The sequence below is a fragment of the Heterodontus francisci genome, chromosome X, assembly GCF_036365525.1.
Source record: "Heterodontus francisci isolate sHetFra1 chromosome X, sHetFra1.hap1, whole genome shotgun sequence".
Taxonomy (NCBI): domain Eukaryota; kingdom Metazoa; phylum Chordata; class Chondrichthyes; order Heterodontiformes; family Heterodontidae; genus Heterodontus; species Heterodontus francisci.
The window spans coordinates 11,714,580-11,742,227 of NC_090421.1; the positions used below are offsets into that span (position 1 = coordinate 11,714,580).

Below are 27,648 nucleotides of genomic sequence, written 5' to 3' on the forward strand. Positions count from 1 at the left end.
TTATCGCCAGGAAGAAGGGATTGATTTGTTGTAGCCTGTGGTCCCTGTGAGATTGATTACATGGCCTGAGTCCACACCATAGCAATTGGAAGGAGTGCAAGTGTTTTTTGGTTTAACCCGATGAGTCCCAAAAGACCTCTTGGGCTTTCAAACACTGAGCATCGAACCGGATCAGAATGACCGTTTTAGCGGGATTTGTAAAATTCAGTGGAAATCTGTGAGAAGGTGAAATATCAACAGCCTTTCCTCATTATAATTTTGCAGTGACATCTATCAACAATAACAAATTGCATTTATATAGCACCTTTAAAGGAGCAAAATGTCCCAAGGCACTTCACAGGAGGATTATCAGACAAAAATCAATCCAGTGAATTCTTAAAGGGCAATGAATATTACTCAATATTCACCAGACACTAGCGCATGTTAGAGGTAGGCCCACTTCTCTGAGCGACATCCTTCAGCAGCAAGCCACTGACCACAACTGCCTGATGGTCCCAGTGTCGGCCCTCATGTGTAATCTGCTCTCAACAAACACTGCAGTCTCGGGTTTCATCACATGACCTACTGCCGCTAACCCCCCCCCCCACACTCCCACCATTGGTCACACAACGCGTCCATCCTCACGGTGCCCCGCCTTCCCACCACCAATTGGAAAACGAGTAGTCTCTTCGCCACCTGATTGGATGATTCCTGAGTCTCAGTCAAACAGCCCTTTTTCCCATGGCCAATGTTTTTATCGCCAGTAAGTGAAGGTATTCAAACAAAATGGGGGAAAAAAAGCTTAATTATTGAATGGTCCAATGGGTTTTCACCCAAGTTTTGTTTGGCGCAGTGTCCTGGAGATTAACTGTAAATTTCTGGAGACTCCTGGGCAATCCTGGAGAGTTGGCAACTCTATCACAGGATGTGAACCCAGTACGAATGCTGTTTATCACCTCAAATGAACCAGGCCTCCAATGTTTAGATCACTTTGAGCCAATAGTCGCCCGTACCCCCGGGAAAGCTGGCTTGGACAGATTGCTTTTGAAGATTTCTTTTTCATTATTTCTCTTCCAGTCGGTGTTTCAACTTGAAACGCTGGCAGCTGCACCTAATTCCATTCCCCTTCCCGCTTTCTCAAGCCTTTAGAAAAACAGCATCAGATTTTGTTTATATTTTGCCTTAGGACAGATCCAAGCACAAAGTCATCATAAAAGAAAAAAGACTAGCATTTTTACAGCATCCTTCATCACCTCAGCAGGTCCCAAAGTGCGTCAGTTACAGCTAATAAAGAACTTTTGAAGGGTAATCGCTGTTTTAATGTAGGAAATGAGGCAGTCAATTTTCACACAGCAAGCTCCCACAAACATCAATGTGATAATGCCCAGATAATTTGTTTCAGTGATGTTGATTGCGGGATAAATATTTTCCAGGATCCCCTGCTCCTCTTCGAAATAGTGCCGTGGAATCTGTTTACATCCACCCGAGAGAGTAGATCAGGCCTCAATTTAGTATCTCTTCCAAAAGATGCACCTCTGACAGTGCAGTGCTCCCTCAGTACTGCATTGGAGTGTCCACCTAGATTTCTCCTGGAAGCAAGAGTGCCAGCCACTGAGCCAAAGCCGCACAATAAGAGGTCAACTGAGAATGGGGAAAAGAGGAGATCGTCAAACTTGTAGCAAGTTACTGGAGTATCCTGGCATTAGACAATGTCAATTACTTCAGATTATGGCCTCTTGTTAAGGGTATAATTCATATTTTACTTTTCTGTACAATTGTCGGGAAGGTGCACTCACCCACCCCCGCATTTCAATGTTGTCTCTGATCCTGGAAGCGGTGACCCTTCCTGGGGTCCGTTTCCACTAGCACGAGCAACCCGCCTAGCTCAAGTGCCCAATCTTGATGGGCGAGCCGAGACAAAACACACACACACCAAACCATTTGTATGGCACTAGCCACACTGGGCAACACATTAGCTACTGACTTCCATTCCCTACAGCAGGCCAGATGCAACGTGCTTGAGGACCTGCCAGTATTGTGGTGACTCAGGCTTCAATTAAAAGTAGGCGTGATGGTGAGAACGGAAGTAAGACTCATGACACCGTGCACATTCCAGATTGTGAGCACAGATGTTGGCAGGTTTTGCAATGTCGCAATAAGTTACATAGTAGATCTTCAGATTGTCTGACCTTAATATCACAACACGTTGCCCTGTAAAACTCAGGAATTCTAAGAATCTATCAGTGGTGAGTCAACTGCCTGTAACACATCAGCCTTTTATTTAATAGCGCTGATGTGTATGAAGAAAAGAGTGATGGTGTAAATGAGAAGGTGATGGTGTAAATGAAAGGGTGATGGTGTAAATGAGAAGGTGATGGTGTAAATGAAAGGGTGATGGTGTAAATGAGAAGGTGATGGTGTAAATGAAAGGGTGATGGTGTAAATGAGAAGGTGATGGTGTAAATGAAAGGGTGATGGTGTAATCGAGACAGTGATGCTGGATACAGATAAAACACATCTCCTGCAATTGTACAATGTATTGCTTTCGGGAGCTGACTCTATTTTTTGGTCTCTCACATAGAAAAGTGTGAAAACTACTACTTCAGCGATGGTGTAAAGTGAACAGGGCAACAATAATGCTGCTTCCACTGGCACCAGGATCTATAAGTCATACTCCATTTAACAGCTGGGTTTAGCCATCACCTCTGAGGGTAGAGGTGCCCAGGTGGCAAATATAAACACGGTCTCATCGTGGCCAGAAATTGCCATCTTTTTTGGCCGAGACTTTTGGGTGTCACTGTATGCAGCTACAAAGACACAGGAGAGGCCACACGCAGACAAAGAAGGTATGTGTACATACAGATATCTTTCACTGATGTTTTCAGGTGAAAGCTAAAGACTGTTCCAGTCCTCGACTCTGATGCGCCCTGTTTGAAAAGTAAAAGGCTTTTTAATCTGCTGGGATTTGAATATAGCTCATGTTTCCTGGAGAACGATCACTGTGAGCGTGTATGGGACGTGTACCTTTCCACTTCAACTGCTGGTTGACTTCATCCTTTCAAGTCGTTAAGTCCTGTCTGATCCATCTTTTTGTATACTCATTGCACTATTTAACTGCTTGGTAAATAACCATTTAACACATGACTGAGTCAGAGAGATACATGAACTTGCAGTAAGGCAGTTGACCTTTTTGTTGTAATTTCTTTTCACTTCCCCTCCTCTCCTGAGGCCACTGACTTTCACTAGGGTAATGATTTACTAGGTGCCAGCACCCCTTCAATGCTTTGCCCACGTGGCCCCGTCTGTGTCTGATTGGGGAGTGTCCGAAGGATATTCGACCATGAGGCCAAGCCTGACCTGTCTTCACCCTACAGCTGCCTGCGCACATAGCTCCCCCTTCATCCCCACTCTGAGGTCATCTTGTTCTGGAGGCTTGCCTCCTTCTCCCTTAACCCTATTCCCACCAAACTGCTGGCTGCCCACCTTCCCTTCCTCATCTTCATGATAGCTGATATTGTGAACAGTTCCCTCTCCTCAGGTACTATCCCCCCCCTCTCCTTCAAATCTGACATCATCACCCCTCTCCTCAGAAAAAACAACTCTCGGCCCCACCGCCCTTGCAAACTACTGTCCCATCTCCAACCTCCATCATTGTTAGGTTAAACCAGGTTGAAGCAGACTATTTGCAATCGCACCGTGCTGTTAGATCCTGAGCTGAGCTTCCAGCTGCATATCCTGTATATCACAAAGACTGCCTGTAACAAGGTTAGGTTGGAAAAGCTGGGTTTGTTCTCCTTAGAACAAAGGAGATTGTGGGGAGATTTAATAGAAGTGTACAAGATTCTGACAGGCTTAGATAAGTTAGACAAGGAAAAACTGTTCCCATTAACAAATGCTACAAGGACTAGAGGGCACAGATTGAAATTTTTGCACAAAAGGTGCAGGGGGACGATGGGGAAGCACTTTTTTACACAGCAGTTGGTAATGACCAGGAACTCGCTGCCCACAAGGGTGGTGGAAGTGGAGGCAATCAATGACTTCAAGAGGAAGTTGGATGGCCACCTGAGAGAATTAGACTTGCAGGGCTACGGGGATCGAGCCGGGGAGTGAGACTGACTGCATAGCTCCCTGGAGAGCCGGCATGGACTTGATGGGCTGAATGGCCTCCTTCTGTGCTGTAAGTGACTCTATGACTCCCTTTCCTTTCCAAAGTCCTTGAACGTGTTGTTGCCTCCCGAATCCGTGCTCACTTTTCCCGCAACTCCATGTTTGATTCCCTCCAATCAGGTTTCTGCCCCTCCACTCTACCAAAACAGCCCTTGTCAAAGTCACAAATGATATCCTATCTGATTATGACCTGGGTAAACTATCCCTCCTTGTCCTTTTCACCCTGTCTGCAGCCTGTGACATTGTTGACCAGACCATCTTCCTGCTAATCATAGCCAGAGAATCAACATCAATGGTTTCTCTTTCTGCTCCCACGCCATTATCTCAGGTGCCCTCCAAGGATCTATCCTTGGCCCCGTCCTATTTCTCATCGATATGCTGCCCCTCTCCCAGGCTGAAGCTGAACCAGACTATATGAAACCTCACCATGCTACTAGATCCTGAGCTGAGCTTCCAACCACATATCCTCTATATCACAAAGACGGCCTGTAACGTTGCCCTTCTCCATCCTGTCTCACCTCATCTGCTGCTGAAACCCTCACCCATGCCTTTGTTACCTCCAGACTTGGCTGTTCCAATGTTCTCCTGGCTGGTCTGCTCTCTTTCACCCTCTATAAACTTGAGCTCATCTGAAATTCTCCATACCCAAATTTGTACCAAATACCGTTCAGGCATCACCCCCATGCTCACTGATCTACATTGGCTTCCGGTCCAGCAAGGCCTGAATTTAAAAATTCTTATCTTCATGTTCAAATCCCTCCATTGCGTAGTAAAAAGTGGTCTTTGACCTGCTCTCCTGTCTGGGGTTTGGACAGTAGGATGGTCAATTAAACCAACTACCATCCCCCTGGCTGTGGTTCGTAAGTATATAGGAACAGGAGTAGGCCATTCAGCCCCTACTGTTATAGCATGGCTGATCTGTATCTTAACTCCATTACCCACCTTAGTTTCGTACCTCTTAATACCCTTAACCGAACAAAAACCTTAATTCTGAAATTTTCAATTGACCCCCAGCCTCAATAGCTTTTTGAGGGAGAGAGTTCCATATTTCCACTACTCTTTGTGTGAAAAAGTTCCAGATTACACGCCTGAATGGCCTGGCTTGAATTGAAGGATTGTGCCGTCTCATTCTGAATTGGCCATCGGTCATTGAAAGGTCACTTCCAACCTATTGAGCCACTCAGAATGTGGCACTGATAATTGCCCGCTTGGCAACAAATCTAGTCGCACAAGGGTCCTCAAGTTGAACTCGTAAATTGGGGGAAGGCTAATTTCGATGGCATCAGACAGGAACTCTCAAAAGTTGAATGGGAGAGGCTGTTTACAGGTAAAGGGACGTCTGGCAAGTGGGAGGCTTTTAAAAGTGAGATAGGAAGAGTTCAGGCTGGCATGTTCCTGTTAGATTGAAGGGCAAGGCTGGCAAGTTTAGGGAACCTTGGTTGACGAGGGATATTGAGGGTCTGGTCAGGACAAAGAAGGAGGCATATGTCAGGTATAGGCAGCTGGGATCAAGCGAGTCCCTCGAGGAGTATAACGGATGTAGAAGTACACTTAAGAAGGAAATTAGGAGGGCGAAAAGGGGCCATGAGATTTCCCTGGCAGATAAGATAAAGGAGAATCCTAAAAGATTCTATAAGTATATTCAGAGTAAAAAGGTAGCTCGGGAGAGAGTAGATCCCCTTAAGGATCAGTGTGGTAATCTATGTGTGGAGCCACAGGAAATGGGCGAGGTCTTAAATGAATACTTCTCGTCTTATTTACCATGGAGAAGGTCATGGAAGCTAGTGAGTTCAAGGGAGGGAACAGCGATATCCTGGAGCATATCAACATTACAAAGGAGGAGGTTTTGGAGGTTTTGAAGTGCATTAAGGTGGATAAGGGCGGCACAGTGGCGCAGTAGTTAGCACCGCAGCCTCACAGCTCCAGCAACCCGGGTTCGATTCTGGGTACTGCCTGTGTGGAGTTTGCAAATTCTCCCTGTGACTGCTTGGGTTTCCGCCGGGTGCTCTGGTTTCCTCCCACAGTCAAAGACTTGCAGGTTGATAGGTAAATTGGCCATTTTAAGTTGCCTCTAGTGGTGGTAGGGGAATTGAGGAGATGTGATAGGAATATGGGATTAATGTAGGATTAGTATAAATGGGTGGTTGATGGTCGGCACAGACTCGGTGGGCCAAAGGGCCTGTTTCATTGCTGTATCTCTAAATAAAAAATTTTTTAAAAAATCCCCAGGGCCTGACCAGATGTGTCCTAGGATGCTATGGGAAGCAAGGGAGGCGATTGCTGGGGCCCTGGCAGAGATTTTTTATATCATCGTTAGCCATGGGTGAGGTACCGGAAGACTGGAGGATAACGAATGTTGTGCCTTTATTTAAGAAGGGCAGCAGGAGTAAGCCAGGGAACTACAGGCCGGTGAGCCTTACGTCAGTGGTGGGAAAGTTATTGGAAGGGATTCTGAGAGACAGGATTTATATGCATTTGGAAAGGCATGGTCTGATTGGGGATAGTCAGCATGGCTTTGTGCGTGGGAAATCATGTCTCACAAATTTGATTGAGTTTTTTGAGGAGGTGACCAAGAGGATTGATGAGGGCAGGGCGGTGGACGTTGTCTACATGGACTTTAGCAAGGCCTTTGACAAGGTCCCGCAGGGTAGGCTGGTCCAGAAGGTTCGAACACATGGGATCCAGGGTGAGCTAGCCAATTGGATACAAAATTGGCTTGGTGATAGGAGGCAGAGGGTGGTAGTGGAGGGTTGTTTTTCAGATTGGAGAGCGGTGACCGGTGGTGTGCCGCAGGGATCGGTGCTGTGCCCTCTGTTGTTTGTCATATATATTAATGACTTGGATGTGAATGTAGGGGGCATGATTAGTAAGTTCGCAGCTGACACCAAAATTGGTGGTATAGTGGACAATGAAGAAGGTTGTCTAAGGTTACAACAGGATATAGATCAACTGGGAAAGTGGGCAAGGGATTGGCAAATGGAATTTAATGCAGACAAGTGCGAAGTGATGCATTTTGGGAAGTTAAACCAGGGCAGGACATATACAGTGAATGACAGGGCCCTGGGGAGTGTTGTTGAGCAGAGAGACCTTGGGGTTCAAGTACATAGTTCCCTGAAAGTGGCAACACAGGTAGACAGGGTGGTGAAGAAGGCATATGGCATGCTTGCCTTCATCGGCCGAGGCATTGAGTACAAGAGTTGGGACGTCATGTTACAGTTGTACATAACGTCGGTTAGGCCACATTTGGAGTACTGTGTGCAGTTCTGGTCGCCGCACTACAGGAAAGATGTGATTAAGCTAGAGAGGGTGCAGAAAAGATTCACAAGGATGTTGCCTGGTTTGGAGGGCTTGAGTTATAAAGAGATATTGGATAGGCTGGGTCTGTTTTCCCTGGAGCGAAGGAGGCTGAGAGGGGACATGATAGAGGTATATAAAATTATGAGAGGCATAGATAGGGTAGATAGCCAGAGTCTGTTTCCCATGGTAGGGGTGACTAAAACTAGAGGGCATAGATTTAAGGTGAGAGGGAGGAGGTTTAAAGGGGATCAAAGGGGTAAATTTTTCACACAAAGAATAGTGGGTATCTGGAATGAGCTGCCAGAGGAGGTGGTGGAGGCAGGAACAGTAGCGACATTTAAGAGGCATCTGGACAGGTACTTGAATGAGCAAGGCAAAGAGGGATATGGAATTAATGCAGGCAGGTGGGATTAGTATAGATAGGCATTATGGTCGGTATGGACGCGGTGGGCCGAAGGGCTTGTTTCTATGCTGTACGACTCTATGACTAAGGGGAAATACGTCTGACGAGGAGATGCAGTTGATTTCTGAGAGTTTGCAGCACTTTCATTCTTTAGTTTCCTGTGAGGAGGCTCGCTTTAGATTCCCAGTGCCCACAATGGCAGGAAGTAGGCTATACATTTTGCGTCACCGCACTGTTTACAGGAACATAAACCTTGTTGAAAGTTATTCTAACCACATGATTCGCAATCTTCTCCCTTTGTCTGGTGACGGCACTAACCTCTTTATCGAATGCCTTCCGAAAGTCCTTGGAAATAACATCCATGGACATTCCTTTATTTACCACATTAGTTAGCTCCTCAAAAAATTCAACTAGGTTCATTGGACTTGACTTCCTTTTACAGATCCATGCTGAGGTTCTCTGATTGGTTCAGATTAGTGCAAGTGCTCAGTCACTCTGTTCCTAATAATAGATTCTAGTAACTTCCCCCACAACCGACGTTACATTAATAGGCCTCAAATGTTTTGATTCATCTCTTCTTACCCCTGTGAAATAATGAAATGATATTGGAAATATACCAATCCAAGGGGACAATCCCTGAATCAAGAGAGTTTTGGAAGATCTAGAATTTCCTCAACAACTCCTTTTAATGCCCCAGGATGGAAACTACCAGGTCCTGGAGATTTGTCTGTCTTTAGTGTCATTATTCTCTCCATCACCATTTTTGTACTTTTAAATCCAGTAAGTTCCTCCCACTGATTTAAGCTTTCCTAGTATCTCTGGCGCTTTATCCTCGACCTCTATTCTGAAGTCTGATACAAAGTAAGTATTTAGCAAGTCAACCACGTCCAGATTTTCAATTCCAATATCACCTGCATCTGTCTTTACAATATCACATCACTCTGAGCCATCCTCATTCTTGTAGTATACCTGTAATAGTCTTTTGTATTGTCCTTGATATCCCTTGTGAGCTTTTCCCCCCGTATTCCTTTCTTGCAGCTCTGGCCAGAGGATAGCAATAGGGCTGCTTGCGCTGTGCCGTACCAGTCAGGGAGCTACCTCAGAGGGGTGTTGGTAGAGGAGCTGCAATTCACCTTCGCACCCATAGGTTAGAGAGGGAAAAATCAGGCAGGGTTCACTGTTCCACATCACAATTCAGTGAGCCATTGCGTGTCTGGCCTTTGGGTTGAGGCCAGGATTGTGCTGCCTCTACTGTCAAATAGCCAGCTGATATTTGCTGTCTAGGCCCACATGGACGAAGGCCACCTTGAGCCAGGTATCGGATGGTGGTCAGCACCCCCTTGGAACCATACCCAATGCAAATGTGGAACTTGCAACCACAAGGAGTCGTTCAGGTGAATACCATAGATGCGCTTAAGGTGAAGTTAGATAAACAGATGAGGGAGAAAAGAATAGAAGGATATGTTGATGGAGTGAGGAATGGAAGGAGGCTCCTGTGGAGTATAAGCACTGGCATGGATTTGTTTCTGTGCTGCCCAGGGTGATTGTAGCATAGTGGTAATGTTACTGGATGAGTAATACAGAGGCCTGAATAAATGCTCTGGAGACATGAGTTCAAATCCCAGCAGGGCGGCTCTAGGAATGTAAATTCAATTAATAAATCTGGAAATTAAAAAGCTAGTATCAGTAAATGATCATGAAAATATCAGATTATTGCAAAACACTATTTGGATCACTAATGTCCTTTAGGGAAGGAAATCTGCTGTCCTTACCTGGTCTGGCCTACATGTGACTCCAGACCCACAGCAATGTGATTGACTCTTAACTGCCCTCTGAAAAGTCCTAGCAAGCCACTGAATTGTATCACATTTCTATAGAAAAAGTCAAATAGGAATAAAACCGGATGGACCACTTGACATCGATCTAGGCATCAGCAACGACAAAGGCTGACCCTGCAAAGTCCCCCTCACTAACATTGGGGGACCTGTGCCAAGATTGGGAGAGCTGTCCCACAGACAAATCAAGCAGTAGCCTGACAATAGTTGCACTCACTGAATCATACCTTACAGGCAATGACCCATCACCATCCCTGGGTATGCCCTGTCTAACCAGCAGGACAGACCCATCAGAGGTGCCAGCACAGTGGGATGCAGTCAGGAGAGAGTGGCCCTGGGAGCCCTCAACTTTGACTTTGGATCTCATGGTATCAAGTCAAAGATGGGCAAGGAAACCGCCGACTGCCCTCCCTCAGCTGCTGAATCAGTGTTCCTCCATGTTGAACACCACTTGGAAGAAGCAATGAGGGTGGTGGACTTCATGTCCACCACCAAGATTGGCGTGTTGGCATTACTGGCTGAGTCCTGAAGGACGTGTCTGCCAGACTGGGTCAGTGGCAGGTGGTGAGAAAACCAACAAGATGTGTGACAATATTGGTAGGAGTGACCATTACACAGTCCTAGTGGAGATGAAGTCCCATCTTCACACTGAGGACACCTTCTATTGCGTTGTGTGGCACTACCACTGTGCTAAATGGGATAGATTCAGAACAGATCTAGCATCTGAAAACTGGGCATTGATGAGGTGCTGTGGGCCATCAGCAGCAGAATTGTATTTAACCACAATCTGTAACCTCATGACCCAGCATATCCCCCACTCTACCATTATCATCAAGCCGGGAGACCAACCCTGGGTCAATGAGGCGTGTAGGAGAGCGTGGCAGGACCAGCACCAGGCATATCTTAAAAAAGAGGTGCCAACCTGGTGAAGCTATAACACAGGACTGCATGCAGACTAAACACCAGAAGCAGCATGTTATAGACACAGTCGTGAACGGTGTTGGACAATTAAACAAGGAGGAGCAGGCTCCACAAACATCCCCATCCTCAATGATGGGGGAGCCCAGCACGTGCGTGCAAAAGACGAGGCTAAAGCATTTGCAACCATCTTCAGCCAGAAGTGCCAAGTGGATGATCCATCTCGGTCTCCTCCTGAGGTCCCCAGCATCACAGATGCCAGTCTTCAGCCAATCCGATTCACTCCACATGATATCAAGAAATGGCTGAAGGCTCTGGATACAGCAAAGACTATGGGCCTTGACAACATTTGGCAATAGTACTGAAGATTTGTGCTCCAGAACTAGCTGCGCCCCGAGCCAAGCTGTTCCAGTACAGCTACAACACTGGCATCTACCCGGCAATATGCAAAATGGCTCAGACAAGTCCTGGACACAAAAAGCAGGACAAGTCCATTCCGACCAATCACAGTCTACTGTCAATCATCAGCAAAGTGATGAAAGGTGTTATCGACAGTGTTATCACGCGGCACTTATTCAGCAATAAGCTGCTTACTGATGCTCAGTTTGGGTCCCACCTCATTACAGTCTTGGTCCAAACATGGACAAAAGAGCTGAACAGAGGTGAGGTGAGGGTGACTGCCACTGACATCAAGGCAGCATTTGACTGAGTGTGGTATCCAGGAGCCCAAGCAAAATTGAAGTTCATGGGATTTAAGGGGAAAACTCTCCACTGGTTGGAGTCATACTTAGTACAAAGGAAGATGGTTGTGATTGTTGGAGGTCAATCATCTCAGCCCCAGGACATCACTGCAAGAGTTCCTCAGGGTAGTGTCCTAGGCCCAACCATCTTCAACTGCTTCATTAATGATCTTCCCTCCATCATAAGGTCAGAAGTGGGGATGTTCGCTGGTGATTGCACAGTGTTCTGCACCATTCACAACTCCTCAGATACTGAAGCAGTCAGTGCCCGCATGCAGCAAGATCTGGAAAACATTCAAACTTCGGCTGATAAGTGGCAAGTAACATTCACACCACACAAGTGACGGGCAATGACTATCTCCTACAAGAGAGAATCTAACCATCTCCCCTTGATGTTCAATGGCATTACCATCGCTGAATCCCCCACTATCAACATCCTGCAGGCTACCATTGACCAGAAACTTAACTGGACCAACCACATAAATACTGTGATTGCAAGCTGGGCCAGAGGCTGGGCATTCTGCAGCGAGTAACTCACCTCCTGACTCCCCAAAGCCTGTCCACTATCTACAAAGCACAAGTCAGGAGTGTGATAGAATACTCTCCACTTGCCTGGATGGGTGCAGCTCCAACAACACCCAAGAAACTCGACACCATCCAGGACAAAGCAGTCCGCTTGATCGGCACCCCATCCACCACCTTAAACATTCACTCCCTCCACCACCGATGAAAACAGTGGCAGCAGTGTGTACTATATATAAGATGCACTGCAGCAACGCACCAAAACTCCTTCGACAGCACCTTCCAAATCTGTGACCTCTACCACCTAGGACAAGGGTAGCAGATGCATGGGAAGATGACCACCTGCAAGTTCCCCTCCAAGCCACACAACATCCTGACTTGGAACTATATCGCCGTTCCTTCACCGTCGCTGGGTCAAAATCCTGGAACTCCCTTTCTAACAGCACTGTGGGTGCACCTACCCCACATAGACTGCAGCGGTTCAAGAAGGCAGCTCACCATCGCCTTCTCAAGGGCAATTAGGGATGGGCAATTAATTCCATGTAATTCTATGTAAATCAACACCTTGATGAAAGAAGGGGAGAAACACATGGGGACAAAATATGGCAGTGATGTCCCTTCATTCAAGAAAATAAGACAAAGAGTATATAGCACAGGACATCACCAAGGCTGCAGCCAAGACAGTGTCGAGATTAAATGGCACTAAGCTTCAGTTTGATAAAACTGAAGAGTGTAGAAGGGAAAGGTTGAGGGTGGTAAGGCATTCCACTGTTTTGCCTTTTTTTTTGCTGTAGAACAGTTATCAACAAGTCTAGACAGTTTCACATTCCCCTCTTTGTGCAGGATAAGAGCCACAGTGCTGGTATCTGTGGGTTGGGATGCCCCAATCTCCCACTCTAGGATTACACCGTGGAAGCATGTGGGACTGGGAGGGGAGTGGAATAGAGAAGGAGAAATATAGTAACAAAACGGAAAAACAATAAAGTGACAAACACATATTTCTTTCTTCAGATTTCCTTTGCTTTATTATTTCTGTGAAAGTGCACTTAATAAAGCATACTTCAAATATGATAATTATGGGATTAATTGGACTAACATTAATGCAAACAAAGTAGATGTGTTTTTTTTTACATAATCTCTCACTGGCATCATCACAGAGCACTAAGAATGTGCAATATGTCTACAATGAATTAGATTTCCATTTCTACATTAATTTTTCTCGCCAAATCCCATAATAGCCTTTTATTTTTCTGTTCTCCAGTTTCCAACCTCGACCTTTGAAGCCAGTGATTGTTGGAGTCCAAATGCAGTGGCGAGTTCTGTCATCACCTGACTTCTACACATATGTGCACACGCACGCACACACACACACATATACACATACACAGTCAGGGATGACTGGATAGCGATCTGGAGCAGGTACCTTGGCTGCTTTCCACACCCATTCTCCCCCTTGCTAGTTCAGGAGCTTGAAAGCCAATTGTAGGATCCCCAGCTGCTATTCCAGCTCCAATCGGCTAAATTGGCACAGACCAGGAATCACATCTGAGCGGTGTTTTGTTCTGTATGGCTCAGTACCACGCCATGTTTTGCCTTTTACCCACTAGGCCACTGGGAGAACCCCATGTAATCCTATTTCTCTTTCGAAATACGCATCCCTGTCACTTCATGTTGCAGCCGATGTGCATGTTTTCTTTTCATTACCTTTCCCATTTCCTTCCCTTTAATGCTCCTCTTCTGGAGGCAGGAGTCACAAGAGGCTTCAGCTCCAAGTGGACTTTCATGGGGTACCTCTGGTACCTGTGGCAGAATCTAGGAATCCTGTGGCGAGTAACTCACCTCCTGACTCCCCAAAGCCTGTCCACTATCTACAAGGCACAAGTCAGGAGTGTGTTGGAATACTCTCCACTTGCCTGGATGGGTGCAGCTCCAACAACACCCAAGAAGCTCGACACCATCCAGGACAAAGCAGCCTGCTTGATTGGCACCCCATCCACAAACATTCACTCCCTCCACCACCGACGCACATTGGCAGCAGTGTGTACCATCTACAAGATGCACTGCCGCAATGCACCAAGGCTCCTTAGACAGCACCTTCCAAACCCGCGACCTCTACCACCTGGAAGGACAAGGACAGCAGATGCATGGGAACACCACCACCTGCAAGTTCCCCTCCAAGTCACACACTATCCTGACTTGGAACTACATCGCCGTTCCTTCACTGTCGCTGGGTCAAAATCCTGGAACTCCCTTCCTAACAGCACTGTGGGTGTATCTACCCCACATGGACTGCAGCGGTTCAAGAAGGCAGCTCACCACCACCTTCTCAAGGGCAATTAGGGATGGGCAATAAATGCTGGCATAGCCAGTGACACCTACATCCCATGAAGGAATAAAAAAAATCCTCAGGCAGCAGTGACCTCAGGAGAGGAGCTGAGGAAATTTGAAGAACAGCGATTTGGGCTCAGCACCCTTGTCTTTGGCATCTTGCTGAAACAAAAAAATGCCAGGGAACACTCAGAAAAGCTAGTCAGCATCTGCCCGTGGGCCTGGCCATCTACAGGTCCAGGACGGACATGGCCCCTCGTGGGGGGGGGGGGGACGGGAGGTGAGGGTGTCACTCTGACTGTCTGTCTCTCTTCTATGGTTGTCTGCAGCTGGATGACCCTTGGAGAGGGTGCGTGTGCTGCTCACTGAACCACTTGTGGCCTTCAGCAACTGAAGAGCACTACAAGGTGATGCTAGAGTGTTTTCTTGACATGAACATCACTGTTATGATTTAGGATTCGAACTTTCCTATTGTTTTATTGAAAAGTACATTTACTCCTCTGTCCCCTTCACAGATGCTAACTGACCAGCTGAATATTACCTTCATCGTGCACTTGCATTCCCAGGTCTAGATCAATGCAGAGAATTCCCTCTCCGTGTGCCCATTATCTTGACAAAATGTTTCAAAGCTTGCCTTAGAACAATTCCTGTCTCTCACTTCCCCATCTCCCATGTATTAGCCTTCACTCAACAACAACTTGTATTTATATAGCGCCTTTAACGTAATAAAACGTCCCAAGGCGCTTCACAGAAATGTTATAAAACAAAATATGACACCGAGTCACATAAGGAGATACGAGGACAGGTTTTAAGGAGTGTCTTAAAGGAGGAAAGCGAGGTAGAGGGGCAGAGAGGTTTAGGGAGGGAATTCCAAAGTTGAGGGCCCAGGCAACTGAAGGCATGGCCACCAATGGTGGAGTGATTAAAATCGAGGATGTTCAAGAGGCCAGAATTACAGGAGCTCAGAGATCTTGGAGGGTTGTGAGACAGGAGGAGATTACAGAGCTAGGGAGGGGCGAGGCCATGGAGGGATTTGAAAACAAGGATGAGAATTTTAAAATCAAGATGTTGCTTGACTGGGGGCCAATGTAGGTCAGCGAGCACAGGGGTGATAGGGGAACGGGACTTGGTGTGAGTTCAGACACAGGAGCAGAGTTTTGGATGACCTCAAGTTTATGGAGGGTAGAATATGGGAGACCAGCCAGGAGTGTGTTAGAATAGTCAAGTCTAGAGGTAACAAAGGCATGAGTGAGGATTTCAGCAGCAGATGAGCTGAGACAGTGGTGAGGTTGGGCAATGTTACAGAGGTGGGAATAGGTGGTCTTAGTGATGGGGCAAATATGAGGCCAGAAGCTCCTCTCTGGGCAAATGTGACACCAAGGTTGCGAACAGACTGGTTTAGCCTCAGACTGTTGCCATTGAGAGGGATGGAGTCGGTAGCTAGGGAACAGAGTTTGCAGTAGGAACTGAAAATGATAGTTTCTGTCTTCCCAATATTTCTCCTCCCAGGTATTAGCCTCTCTCCCTCCCATCACCATGTACTAGTCTGATGTGTCCTTTGGCCACAAGCCTGTGTCTGGTGGGGCTGAATGAATGCAAAGTGAATGAGTGAATGGAAGGGTGCTCATTTACTCTGGTGCTATTCATCTCGTCGATGGAGCCACACAGACATAGACATGTAAAGCATTCGAGGTGACAAAGGTACAAACTTCAACAGGTAAATAAAATCATTGTGAAATCTTTTGATTACCATACTTTGATTTATATTTGGACCCGAACATATGGATATCGTAAATACAATTAAAAACTCCACAGTAGTTATGCATTTGACTATTTTTGTTGATCTAACACAGACTTTTTACATTAGGTGTTTGGAACTCCTGAACATCACAATATTCACTGTTCAGTCCATATCGCTGCTTATGTTATGCAGACATCACTCCGTAAAACTCCCATGCGTGTCCTGAACATTTTTGTATGCCAAGCTCGCAGTGTAAGGTGAAATCCATAATATTCCACTCAAAAGTGATTTGAGCTTATCAATAGACCTCTGTTAATTTGATCCTAGGATCTTGCTCTGCAATGCACCATTCCAACACAACAGCAGGGGGCTACATTTAACTAACTTCACTGCATGGGAACTGATCTGAGTTATTTCTGAGGGGCTTGAGTGCGGGGCTATCATTTATTCAGTCTCGAGAGCTGCACAGGCAAATGTACAGCTTCATTTGACATTGTCCTTGATGAAAGGTGCAAAGCTAGTTCCCAAAATGTATTTATCTCGACATACTGTTCAGTTCACAGATCTATTTGCTGGTCAATTCAGAGCAGAATCCACACAGAACTAAAGCCAGCACTGCAGAGCAGATGCCTGAGAGTGTTTGTATTGCAAGTTAAAAGGGCATTAGACAGGGTCATGGTGGATTAACTGGCAGGTGCCGTCTGAGAAGGTTTAAGAGCTTTTTCCTTGAGCGTTAAGTTAAGAAGAGCTAGCAGTCTGGTTTGAGTTTGTGCAGCATGTTGTTTGATTTGGCCAGAGAGTTCAGGGTCTTTTTGATGCGGAGAGCAGTCAGCCTGGCAGATGGGTTCTGATACCAGGATTCCTTCATCAGCTTGGCAAGAGAGGACAGAATCTAAAGAAAACAAGAAAATGAAACCATGAGCTCAAGGACAGAAAAGGGGGCAGCAATTAATAAATTACCTTTAATGTTGTCCACAGTCAGTCAATGTTTCTTTATGTACAGGATGAGAACACAGTTGGGAGAAGGAATTCAGAAGTTTATTCCACTGAGCAATCTAGTGGCCAGAACCTGCAACTGCTATGTGACAGTTGACATAGCAATTTGCAATAAAAAAGACTCGCATTTATGTAGCGCCTTTCACAACCTCAGAATATCCCAAAGTGCTTTACAGCCAATGGAGTACTTTTGAAATGTAGTCACTGCTGTAATGTAGGCAAATGGGGCAGCCAATTTGTGCACAGCAAGCTCCCACAAACAGGAAATAAAATAAATGACCAGATCATCTGTTTTTTAGCTGTTGGTTGGTAAAGGTTGATGGAAAAGCATGATGAAGCGTGAGGTAATGCACTTGGACAGGGCAAACAAGGCATTGGAGTACACAATAAATGGTAGGATACTGAGAAGTGTAGAGGAACAGAGGAACCTTGGAGTGCATGTCCACAGACCCCTGAAGGTGGCTGGACAGGTAGATAAGGCGGTCAAGAAGGCATATGGGACACTTGCCTTTATTAGCCAAGGCATAGAATATAAGAGCAGGGAGGTTATGCTGGAACTGTATAAAACACTAGTTAGACCACAACTATTGTGTGCAGTTCTGATCACCACATTATAGGAAGGCTGTGGTTGCACTAGAGAGGGTTCAGAGGAGATTTACGAGGATGTTGCCTGGACTGGAGAATGTTAGTTATGAGGAAAGATTGGATAGGCTGGGGTTGTTTTCTTTGGAACAGAGGAGGCTGAGGGGAGAACTAATTGAGATGTAAAAAATTATGAGGGGCCTAGATAGAGTGGATAGCAAGGCCCAATGTCCCCTTAGCAGAGAATTTAATAACAAGGGAGTATAGGTTTAAAGTAATTGGTGGAAGGATTAGAGGGGAGTTGAGGAGAAATTTTTTCACCCAGAGGGTGGTGGGGATCTGGAACTCACTGCCTGAAAGGATGGTAGAGGCAGAAACCCTCATTAACATTTAAAAAGTACTTGGAAATGCACTTGAAGTGCCGTAACCTACAAGGCTACACACCAAGAGCTGGAAAGTGGGATTAGGTTGGATGGCTCCTTGTTGGCTGGCATGGACACGATGGGCCGAACGGCCTCCTTCTGTGCGGTACATCTTTCTATAGTTCTATGTTTCTATGACTAAAAATCTTGACAACAGGAAGTAAGGTTTGTGGGCACAAGTTGTATTCCCTAGGTAAGATTTTTAAATATACAGAGAATTAATTACAACTACAGTAAATAGTTCATTATATGGGAGTGTTGAGGTTGAGTTAGTAGAGTTGTTGCAATTATACTGGGTGAAGCACCTTGGGAGGCTTTATTATGTTAAAGGCGCTATATAAAAATAAGTGGTTGTTGTTGCACTATTGAGGAGCCTCACCCCCAAGTTACTGTCCTTTACTTTTGCCCATTGCGGCATGGCTCACTTTACATCTCCTCTTTAAAATGGAGTGGGGCTTATCCCATGGCTTGCTTGGTAACTGCACTGCCCATTGTGGAAATCAGTCATCCAGACCCAAGGGCAGAATCACTTTGGCCGTTCATTGTTGCATTCAAAATACGCTTTCGTGAATTTGCTGCACATAGTGATCTGAACCAGTGTTCTGTCCAGTAAGGTCTCGGGTTCAATTTCCAGGCTGTGAGGTAGCTGATCTCAACTGGGGCAGCGGTAGGGGCACTACGATTGGTCACAGCCCTCCTGGGATCATCCAGGATTCCCACTCCCAATCACTCGCAAGTGACTCTTGCTGAAAAGTGCACACACGTGGAGATTGGTGAAAACTGGCTCCGCAATGACGCCCACTGATGTTGAATAGCCGGTCTTCCTTGTTATGGATTGCGCGTGAAGAACGGCCTGTTGAGCAAGGTACGGGAGGGAGGGCAGCCAGCGCTCATGGGAGTCTTCTCAAATAAGGAGTAAATTCCTTCAGGAAAGGAGGAGATGGAATCGGAGAGGAAAGCAAATTCTTGACGTGTTGAAGGGCCTGTTCTGTGCTTGTGATGGGGGAGTTGGCACGATTCATGGACAGGAAGGTCAAGGAGAGAAAACGCTGAAAAATCCCGTTCAGAGTTAGCTTGTCATCAGCCAGGAAAGCCAATGTTGACATAGAGGTGATAAATGCTTTTATTTTTGTCTGGCATTATCATTTTAATTTGCTGTCAGCCATGACTCAGTGGGGACCACACTCTCACTTCTGAGTCAGCAGGTTGTGGGTTCAAGTCCCGCTCAAGAGACTTGAGCACATAATCCAGGCTGACGCTCCAGTGCAGTACTGAGGGAGTGCCACCCTGTCAGAAGTGCCGTCTTTCGGATGAGATGTTGAGCCAAGGCCGCCGGCCGCCTTCACAGGCGGATGTAAAATATTCCATGACACTATTAGAAGAGGAGTAGGAGAGTTCTCCTCAGTGTCCTGGGCCAATATTTATCCATCAATGAATATCATTAAAAAAGAGATTATCTAGTCATTATCACATTGCTGTTTGTGGGATCTTGCTGTGCACAAATTGGCTGCTGTGTTTCCTATATTACAACAGTGACTACACTTCATTGGTTGTAAACTGGCTGGGATGTCCTGAAGCCATGAAAGGCACTACAGAAATGCAAGTCTTTCTTATACTTTTAATTAGCGAATAAAATGTCAATGAAAATTGACAATGTGTCGTGACAGATTGGTGACAGAAAGACCATTGTTTGAGGCTGAACCAGATTGTTCGCAACCTCAGTGTCTGAGCTTCCAACTCTATATCCTCTCCATCACCAAGGCCACCTGCTTCCCCAGAACATCAATCACAGAAGGAGGCCATTCGGCCCATTGTGTCTGTACTGGCTCTCCAAAAGAGCAATTTACCTAGTGCCAGTCCCACGCCTTCTCCCCATAGCCCTGCACATTCTTCCTTTTCAGATAACAATCTAATTCCCGTTTGAAAGCCTTGATTGATCCTGCCTCCACCACACTCTCAGGCAGTGCATTCCAGACCCTAACCACTCGCTGCGTGAAAAAGTTTTTCCTCATGTCATCATTGCTTCTTTTGCCAATTACCTTAAATCTGTGCCCTCTTGTTCTCGATCCTTTCACGAGTGGGAATAGTTTCTCTCTATCTGCTCCGTCCAGACCCCTCATGATTTTGAATACCTCTATCAAATCTCCACTCAACCTTCTCTTCTCCAAAGAAAATAGTGCTAACTTCTCCAATCTATCCATGTAACTGAAGCTCCTCATCCCTGGAACCATTCTCCTGAATCTTTTCTGCACTCTCTCCAATGTCTTCACATCTTTCCTAAAGTGTGGCACCCAGAATTGGATGCAATACTCCAGCTGAGGCCGAACTAGTGTCTTCTACAAGTTCAACATAACCTCCTTGCTCTTGTACTCTATGCTCCTATTAATAAAGCCCAGGATACTGTATGCTTCATTAACCACTCTCTCAACCTGTCCTGTCACCTTCAATGACTTATGCACATATACATCCAGGTCCTTCTGTTCTTGCACCCCCTTTAGAATTGTACCCTTTATTCTATATTGTCTCTCCATGTTCTTCCTACCAAAATGAATCACTTCACACTTCTCTGCATTAAATTTCATCTGCCACCTGTCTGCTCATTCCACCAACTTGTCTATAATCTTTTGAAGTTCTACACTATACTCCTCACAGTTCACAATACTTCCAATTTTCATATCATCTACAAACTTTGAAATTGTGCCCTGTACACCAAGGTCTAGGACATTAATATATATCAGGAAGAGCAAGGGTCTGAAGACAGACTCCTGCGGAACTCCACTACAAACCTTTCTCCAGTCTGAAAAACATCCATTAACCATTACTCTCTGTTTCTTGTCACTCGGCCAATTTTATATCATGTTCCTACCATCCTGTTTGTTCCATGAGCTATAACTTTGCTCACAAGTCTGTTGTGTGGCACTTTATCAAATGCTTTTTGAAAGTACATGTACACCACATCAACAGCATTGCCCTCTTCAACCCTCTCTCTTACCTCATCTAAAAACTCCAGCAAGTTAGTTAAACACAATTTGCCCTTCACAAATCCATGCTGGCTTTTCCTAATTAACCCGCATTTGCCCAAGTGACTATTAATTTTGTCCCAAATTATCGTTTTTAGAAGCTTCCTCACCACAGAGGTTAAACTGCCCCTCTCCGCCCCTGCCTCAGCTCATCTGCTGCTGAAACCCTCACCCACGACTCTACTGCTCTGCTGGCCGGGTTTCTACCTTCTACCCTCCATAAACTTGAGCTCATCTAAAACTCTGCTGCCTGTATCATAACTGGCACCAAGTTCCTCTCAACCCTCACCCCTGTGTTTGCTGGCCTACGTTGGCACCCAGTCCAGCAAGCTTAGATTTTACAATTCTCATCCTTGTTTTCAAATCCCTCCATGGCCTCGCCCCTCCCTATCTCTGTAATCTCCTCCAGCCTCTACAACCCTCTGAGATATCTGCACTCCTCTAATTCTGGCCTCTTGAGCATCCCTGATTTTAATCGCTTCACCATTGGTGGCTCTAACTTCAGCTGCCTAGGCCCTAAACTTTGGAATTCCCTCCCTACACCTTTCCACCTCTCTTTCCTCCTTTAAGACACTCCTTAAAACCTACCTCTTTGACCAAGCTTTTGGTCTCCTGTCTTAACATCTCCATATTTGGCGGGCTGTCAAATTTTTATTTTTTTATTTAGAGATACAGCACTGAAACAGGCCCTTCGGCCCACCGAGTCTGTGCCGACCAAGAACCACCCATTTATACTAACCCTACAATAATCCCATATTCCCTACCACCTACCTACACTAGGGGCAATTTACAATGGCCAATTTACCTACCACCTGCAAGTCTTTGGCTGTGGGAGGAAACCGGAGCTCCCGGCGGAAACCCACGCGGTCGCAGGGAGAACTTGCAAACTCCGCACAGGCAGTACCCAGAATTGAACCCGGGTCCCTGGAGCTGTGAGGCTGCGGTGCTAACCACTGCGCCACTGTGCTGCCCTTTTTGTCTGAAAATCACTCCCGTGAGGTGCCTTAGAATGTTTAACTATGTTATATAAATGCAGGATGTTATTGCTATCAGTGCAGCATCAATTCTGCCATTGTGGACTTCTGTTTGCAAGCTGGACTTTACCAAGACGACAAGGCCCCTTTAAAAACAGGGAATACAGAAATAAACAGGTGCATACCGGATCGGTGAACCATCTGTTGGGAATGTTGGGTCTCTGCTGATCAGTGCAGACAACTTTCCTCATGTCCTCGAAGCTGGGGTCAGTGGGAACCACATCGTAAAAAGGAGGCTTGTACTCTTCTGTGATTCCTGTATTCAACGCAGGAACAATTAGAGTGGTTTTAATCATCCCCTGAAAACGCTCAGCTCTCACTCCAGCGAATGATTGGTTGCATCGGTAACGTTCAGCAAGTCTGTCAGTCATGACTTCAGTCACACATCACCTCATTAAATGCAGTAACCCTCACAAGAACAATTAAAAATAAAGACTTGCATTTATATAGTGCCTTTCATGACCCCAGCTCATCTCGAAGCATTTTACAGTCGATGAAGTACTTTGGAAGTGTAGTCACTGCTGTAATGTAAGGAACGCAGCAGCCAATAGGTGCACAGCAAGATCCCACAAACCGCTTTGAGATCATGACTGAATAATCTGTTTTTGTGATTTTGGTTGAGAGATGAATATTGGGCAGGACACTGGGGAGAACTCCCCCGCTGTTCTTCAAAATAGTGGCCATGGGATCTTTTCTGCCCACCTGAGAGGGCAGACAGGGCCTCATTGAAAGCCGGCACCTCCGTCAGTGCAGCACTCCCTCAGTACTGCACTGCAGGGTCAGCCTGGATTATGTGCTCAGGTCTCTGGAGTGTGAATGTGAAGCACGTTCTTCTGACTCGGAGGCGAGAGTGCTACCCACTGAGCCACGGTTGAAACACTTACTGATGCACCACAGCCCCTGTCATTACGTTCCCATCATATCCCACCCTTTCTGTGAAACACAGCCTTCCCTGATGCACCTCATCCTCTGTGCTGAGTGACCACTTAGCCTGCTATGCATTGCTTGTCCCAGTTGGTAGCATCTTCCGCCTCTGAGTTGGAAGGGTGTGGCTTTGAGCCCCACTCCAGGACTTGAAACCACATAATCTAGGCTGACTTCCTAGTGCAGCACGAAGAGACTGCTGCATTGGCAGAGCTGCCATCATTTAGCTGACATTTTGAACTGAGGCTCTGCCTGCCTGATTCAGGTTGGTGGTCAAAACATCCCATGGCACTGTCTGTAGACCAGGGAGTCCTTGTGCCGTCCGAGTCAACCTTCAAGCAGCACAGCCGATGAGCTGCTCAACTGTCTCTGTTTTGGAACCTTGCAAAACGGCTGCCACCAATATTCACAGCAATTCATCGGATGCAAAGTGCTTTGAAATGTTTCTCGAGCGACTGACTGGTGGAATGTTTCCCAAGTGCCGAAACAACACCTTCAGGAGAGGAGCGGGGAGAACACTGGAGGGAAGAGAAGAAAGCACACCCTCCCACTCAAAAAAAAAACGAACCAAGAACACATTGCAAACGCTCAGAGATTCCCAGGAACTAAGTCGTACGAACTTACAAATTAGGAGCAGGAGTAGGCCATTCGGCCCCTTGACCCTGCTCCGCCATTCAACAAGATCAAGCCTGATCTGCCTGTGTTACAAATTCCACACTCCCATCTACCCCTGATAACCTTTGATTTCCTTGCCTAACAAGAATCTATCTTCCTCCGCCTTAAAAGTATTCCATGTCCCCACCTCCACCATCTTCTGAGGCAGCGAGTTCCAAAGTCGCACAACCCTCTGAGAGAAAAAATTTCTCCTCATCTCTGTCCTAAAAGGATGACCGCTAATTTTAAAACAGTGTTTAAAATAGTTCTGGACTCCCCCACAAGAGGAAACATCCTTTCTACATCCACCTTGTCAAGACTGTTCAGGATCTTATAAACTTCAATCAAGTCTCCCCTCAAAACTCCAGTGAAAACAAGCCTAGTCTGTCCAACCTTTCCTCGTAAGACAACCCACTCATTCCAGGTATCAATCTAGTAAACCTCTTCTGAACCGCCTCCAACGCATTCACATCCTTCCTTAAATAAGTAAACCAAAACTGCACACAATATTCGAGATGTGATCTCACCAATGCCCTGTATAACTGAAGCATAACATCCTTACTTTTATTTTCAATTCCTCTCATAATAAAGGATAGCATTCCATTAGCCTTCTTTATTACTTGCTGTACCTGCATACTAACTTTTTGTGACTCTCGCTCTAGAACACCTAGATCCCTCTGCACCCCAGAATTCTGCAGTCGTTCTCTGTTTAAGAAATACTCTGCTTTTTTATTTTTCCTGTCAAAGTGAACAACTTCACATTTTCCCACATTATACTCCATCTGCTAGATTTTTGCCCACTCACTCAGCCTATCAATATCAGTCTGCAACCTCCTAATGTCCTCTTCACAACATACTTTCCTACCTATCTTTGTGTTATCTGCAAATTTAGCTACCATACCATCGCTCCCCTCATCTAAGTCATTGATATAAATTGTAAAAAGTTGAGGCCCCAGCACAGACCCCTGCAGGACTCCACTCATCACATCCTGCCAATCAGAAAAGGACCCATTTATGCATACTCTCTGTTTTCTGCCAGCCAGTCAATCTTCTATCCATGCTAATATGTTACCCCCTACACCATGAGCTCCTACTTTATGCAATAACCTTTTATATGGCACCTTGTCAAATGCCTTCTGGAAATCCAAGTACAGTACGTCAACGGGCTCCCCTTTAGCCACACTGCATGTTACTCCTTCAAACAACTCCAATAAATTGGTTAAACATGATCTCCCTTTCATAAAGCCATGCTGACTATTCCCAATTACCTTGAGTTTTTCCAAGTGCCCAAATATAGCCTCCTTAATGATTGATTCTAACATCTTCCCCACGACAGACATCAAGCTAACTGGCCTAAAGTTACCTGTTTTCTGCCTCCCGCCCCCCGCTTCTTGAATAGAGGGATTATATTTGCTATTTTCCAGTCTGATGGAACCTTTTCAGAATCTAGCAAATGTTGAAAAGTTAACACCAACGCATCTACTACCTCATTAGTCACCTCTTTTAAGACCCTAGGATGAAGTCCATCAGGACCTGGGGACTTGTCAGTCCACAGCTCCATCAGTTTGGTCAGTACCACTTCCCTGGTGATTGTAATTTCACCAAGTTCCTCTCTTCCTTCCACCTCCTGATTTACAGCTATTACTGCAATGTTTTTTGTATCCTCTATAGTGAAGACAGAAGCAAAATATTTGTTCATTTCATCCGCCATTTCCTTATTATCTACTATTAACTCCCCATTAAGTCCTGGCAGAAATATTTCTCAACAGGGAATTCTATGAGGAAACTGCCTCTCTATGCTTGGCCCCCTGTTTCTAAAAGTATTCCTTTCTTTCTTCATTCAGTCTGATAAAACAGTTGTAGCTTCAATGCCGGCTCCCCCAACAACTCACTGTTTGGACTCATACATGAAGAATTGCCACTTGAATGAAGTACCAGAGGTTTTCTAGCACCACGTGTGTGGAAATGCATGAAGGAGTTTGCTCATCTACTTCCTCTGTATGGTCGGTGCCTACCTGTGTCCGGCCTGGGACTTAAACAACCCCCCCTCCCCCACCCCGCCCACCCCAGTGGAGATCCCGGTCTCAAAACTCCTTTGCTTCTCCTCCCAAAGCTATTGGATTTCAGGCCTTCACACAAGATGTCGAGTTGAGGTGACACACCTACCAAAGCACCTTAAGTTATCTTTGACCTTTGCTCCCTTGCACTCTCGCCCTTGGTAACTCATGCAAGCTAGTTCTCTCAAAGATTTCATCACTAGTTACTGTTTGAACTGAATTATTAAACAACAACGTGCATTTATATAGGGTGTTTAATGTAGTAAAACGTCACAGGGGGAGTTATCAAGCAAAATATGACACCAATCCACACAAGGAAATATTAGGACAGGTGACCAAAAGCTTGGTCAATGAGGCCGGTTTTGAGGGGTGTCTTGAAGGAGAGGAGAGAGCGGCAGTGAGGTGTAGGGAGGGAATTCCAGAGCTAAGGGCCGAGGCAGTTGAAAGCAAATCAACACAGAAATGGCAATTAGCCAAAGGCAGTTGAAGACGGTATTTTTGGCAGCAAGCTCCCTTGTGCGACATTTTCCAGTGGCCTCTTTCAAAAGCCAAGCACAGAGCACCCCCTAATGGTTCGGTTGGCAAACTCACTGCTCTGTGTGGAACTGAGCCACGCAGACCCACAGGTCCATTGAAGAGCCAATCTCTGGGAGTTAGCTTTTCTGCTTTGAGGGCAGCAGGAGAAGGGGCAAGGACCTTTTAGGGGTGTGCTGCCCTTGGCCTCAGTGCCATGGCCTGGGTGGTGGAGAATTCAGCTGAGGGTTCCTGCTCCTGGTCACTATCTGGTGTTGCCTGCTGGAGACTGTGAATATTAAGTGAAGGCTTGACTCTATATGCATGAAAGTCAAACTTTTAGTTCCCCATTTGCAGAGCAAGTACAATCAATCTTTCTATGCTTTCACACTGAGTACAACAGTAGAGAGCATTATTTTCGAAGGTAATAATAAATTGTTGAAGTATGATAGTTATCCCCTCCAAAATAAACTTTATCGATTGAGCAAATATAAGCAAACACAGTCTGGAGAGAAGAGTTTCGTGCAGTAGTTATGATCCTTTGCCTGGTGGAAGCAGATGCAATATTAACTTTCAAAAGGGAATTGGATAAATACGTGAAAAGGAAAAAATTGCAGGTGTACAGGGAAAGAACGGTGGAGTGGGACTAATTGGAGAGCTCTTTCAAAAGAGCCAGCACAGGCACGGTGGGCCGAATGGCCTCCTTCTGCGCTGTGTTATGATTCCATGATTCCAGTATAAATTTAAGTTGTAAGGCACTTCTTGAGGTAGATAATTTCAGTCGAATGCACCTATAAATGTCCCCTGCTCTTTTTAAGGAGCCAGGCCACCAATATGAATGAGAGCAGCACTGAGCGTTGCGCTTCATGCTAAGAATCAGGCATTTTGAGATTGACAAGAAAGAAGGGCACGAGAGAGTGCGGGAGTGCTACTTTGCCATGGGTAGATACTGTCTTTGTATTCCGAGGACTTGGTTTAGATACCGAATATTGAGAGACAGGCAAAAAAACCAAATCATCGATAAACACGGAAGTAATCACTTAGTCAATATTTTATGTGGCAGAACAGTGAATTGGGAGTAGACGAGGGCGCGTGGGGGTTTATCAAGGGCTCAGGTAGTGCAGGCGGAAAGCTGTCACACCAGTTGCTCTTCCTTGCTTACATTCATTAGGGCTGGACCGCTTAATCTTCTTGCTCTGGCTCAGTGTTAGGGCTCTTGGCTCTGAGTCAGCAAGTTGTGGGTTTGAGTCCCAGTCCAGAGACTTAAGCACGTAATCCAGGAGGACCCGCCAATGTGGTACTGTACTGTCGGAGGTGCCATCTTTCAGATGAGTTGTTAAACCAAGGCCCCGGCTGCCCTCTCAGGTGGATGTAAAAGATTCGCTGGCACAATTCTGAAGAAGAGCAGGGGAGTTCTCCCCGGTGTTTTGGCCAATATTTGTCCCTCAATCGACATCACCAAAACAGATCATCTGGTCATTATCACATTGCTGTTTGTGGGATCGTGCTGTGCGCA

The 27,648-nt window shown here is 45.9% G+C and overlaps 1 protein-coding gene and 1 long non-coding RNA gene across 5 annotated transcripts in view; one reads left to right on the forward strand and one right to left on the reverse strand.

Annotated features, from left to right (window-relative positions):
• The first annotated feature begins 2,109 nt into the window (after window positions 1-2,109).
• The window catches only part of LOC137358576 (uncharacterized), a 29,225-nt gene continuing 3,686 nt past the window's right edge, over window positions 2,110-27,648 (forward strand). The window contains exons 1-2 of the long non-coding RNA XR_010971234.1: window positions 2,110-2,225; window positions 2,561-2,825. This is a non-coding gene — a long non-coding RNA (uncharacterized lncRNA). The remainder of the gene's footprint in view (window positions 2,226-2,560; window positions 2,826-27,648) is intronic.
• Window positions 15,930-27,648, reverse strand: part of LOC137358575 (activin receptor type-1-like) — a 123,434-nt gene continuing 111,715 nt past the window's right edge. For all 4 annotated transcript variants that reach the window (XM_068024566.1, XM_068024563.1, XM_068024564.1 and 1 more), the window contains 2 exons: window positions 22,110-22,240; window positions 15,930-16,822 (listed from right to left, as the gene is read on the reverse strand). In XM_068024566.1, coding sequence (XP_067880667.1) covers window positions 16,679-16,822; window positions 22,110-22,240 — 275 coding nt within the window. In that variant the 3' untranslated portion in view covers window positions 15,930-16,678. The remainder of the gene's footprint in view (window positions 16,823-22,109; window positions 22,241-27,648) is intronic.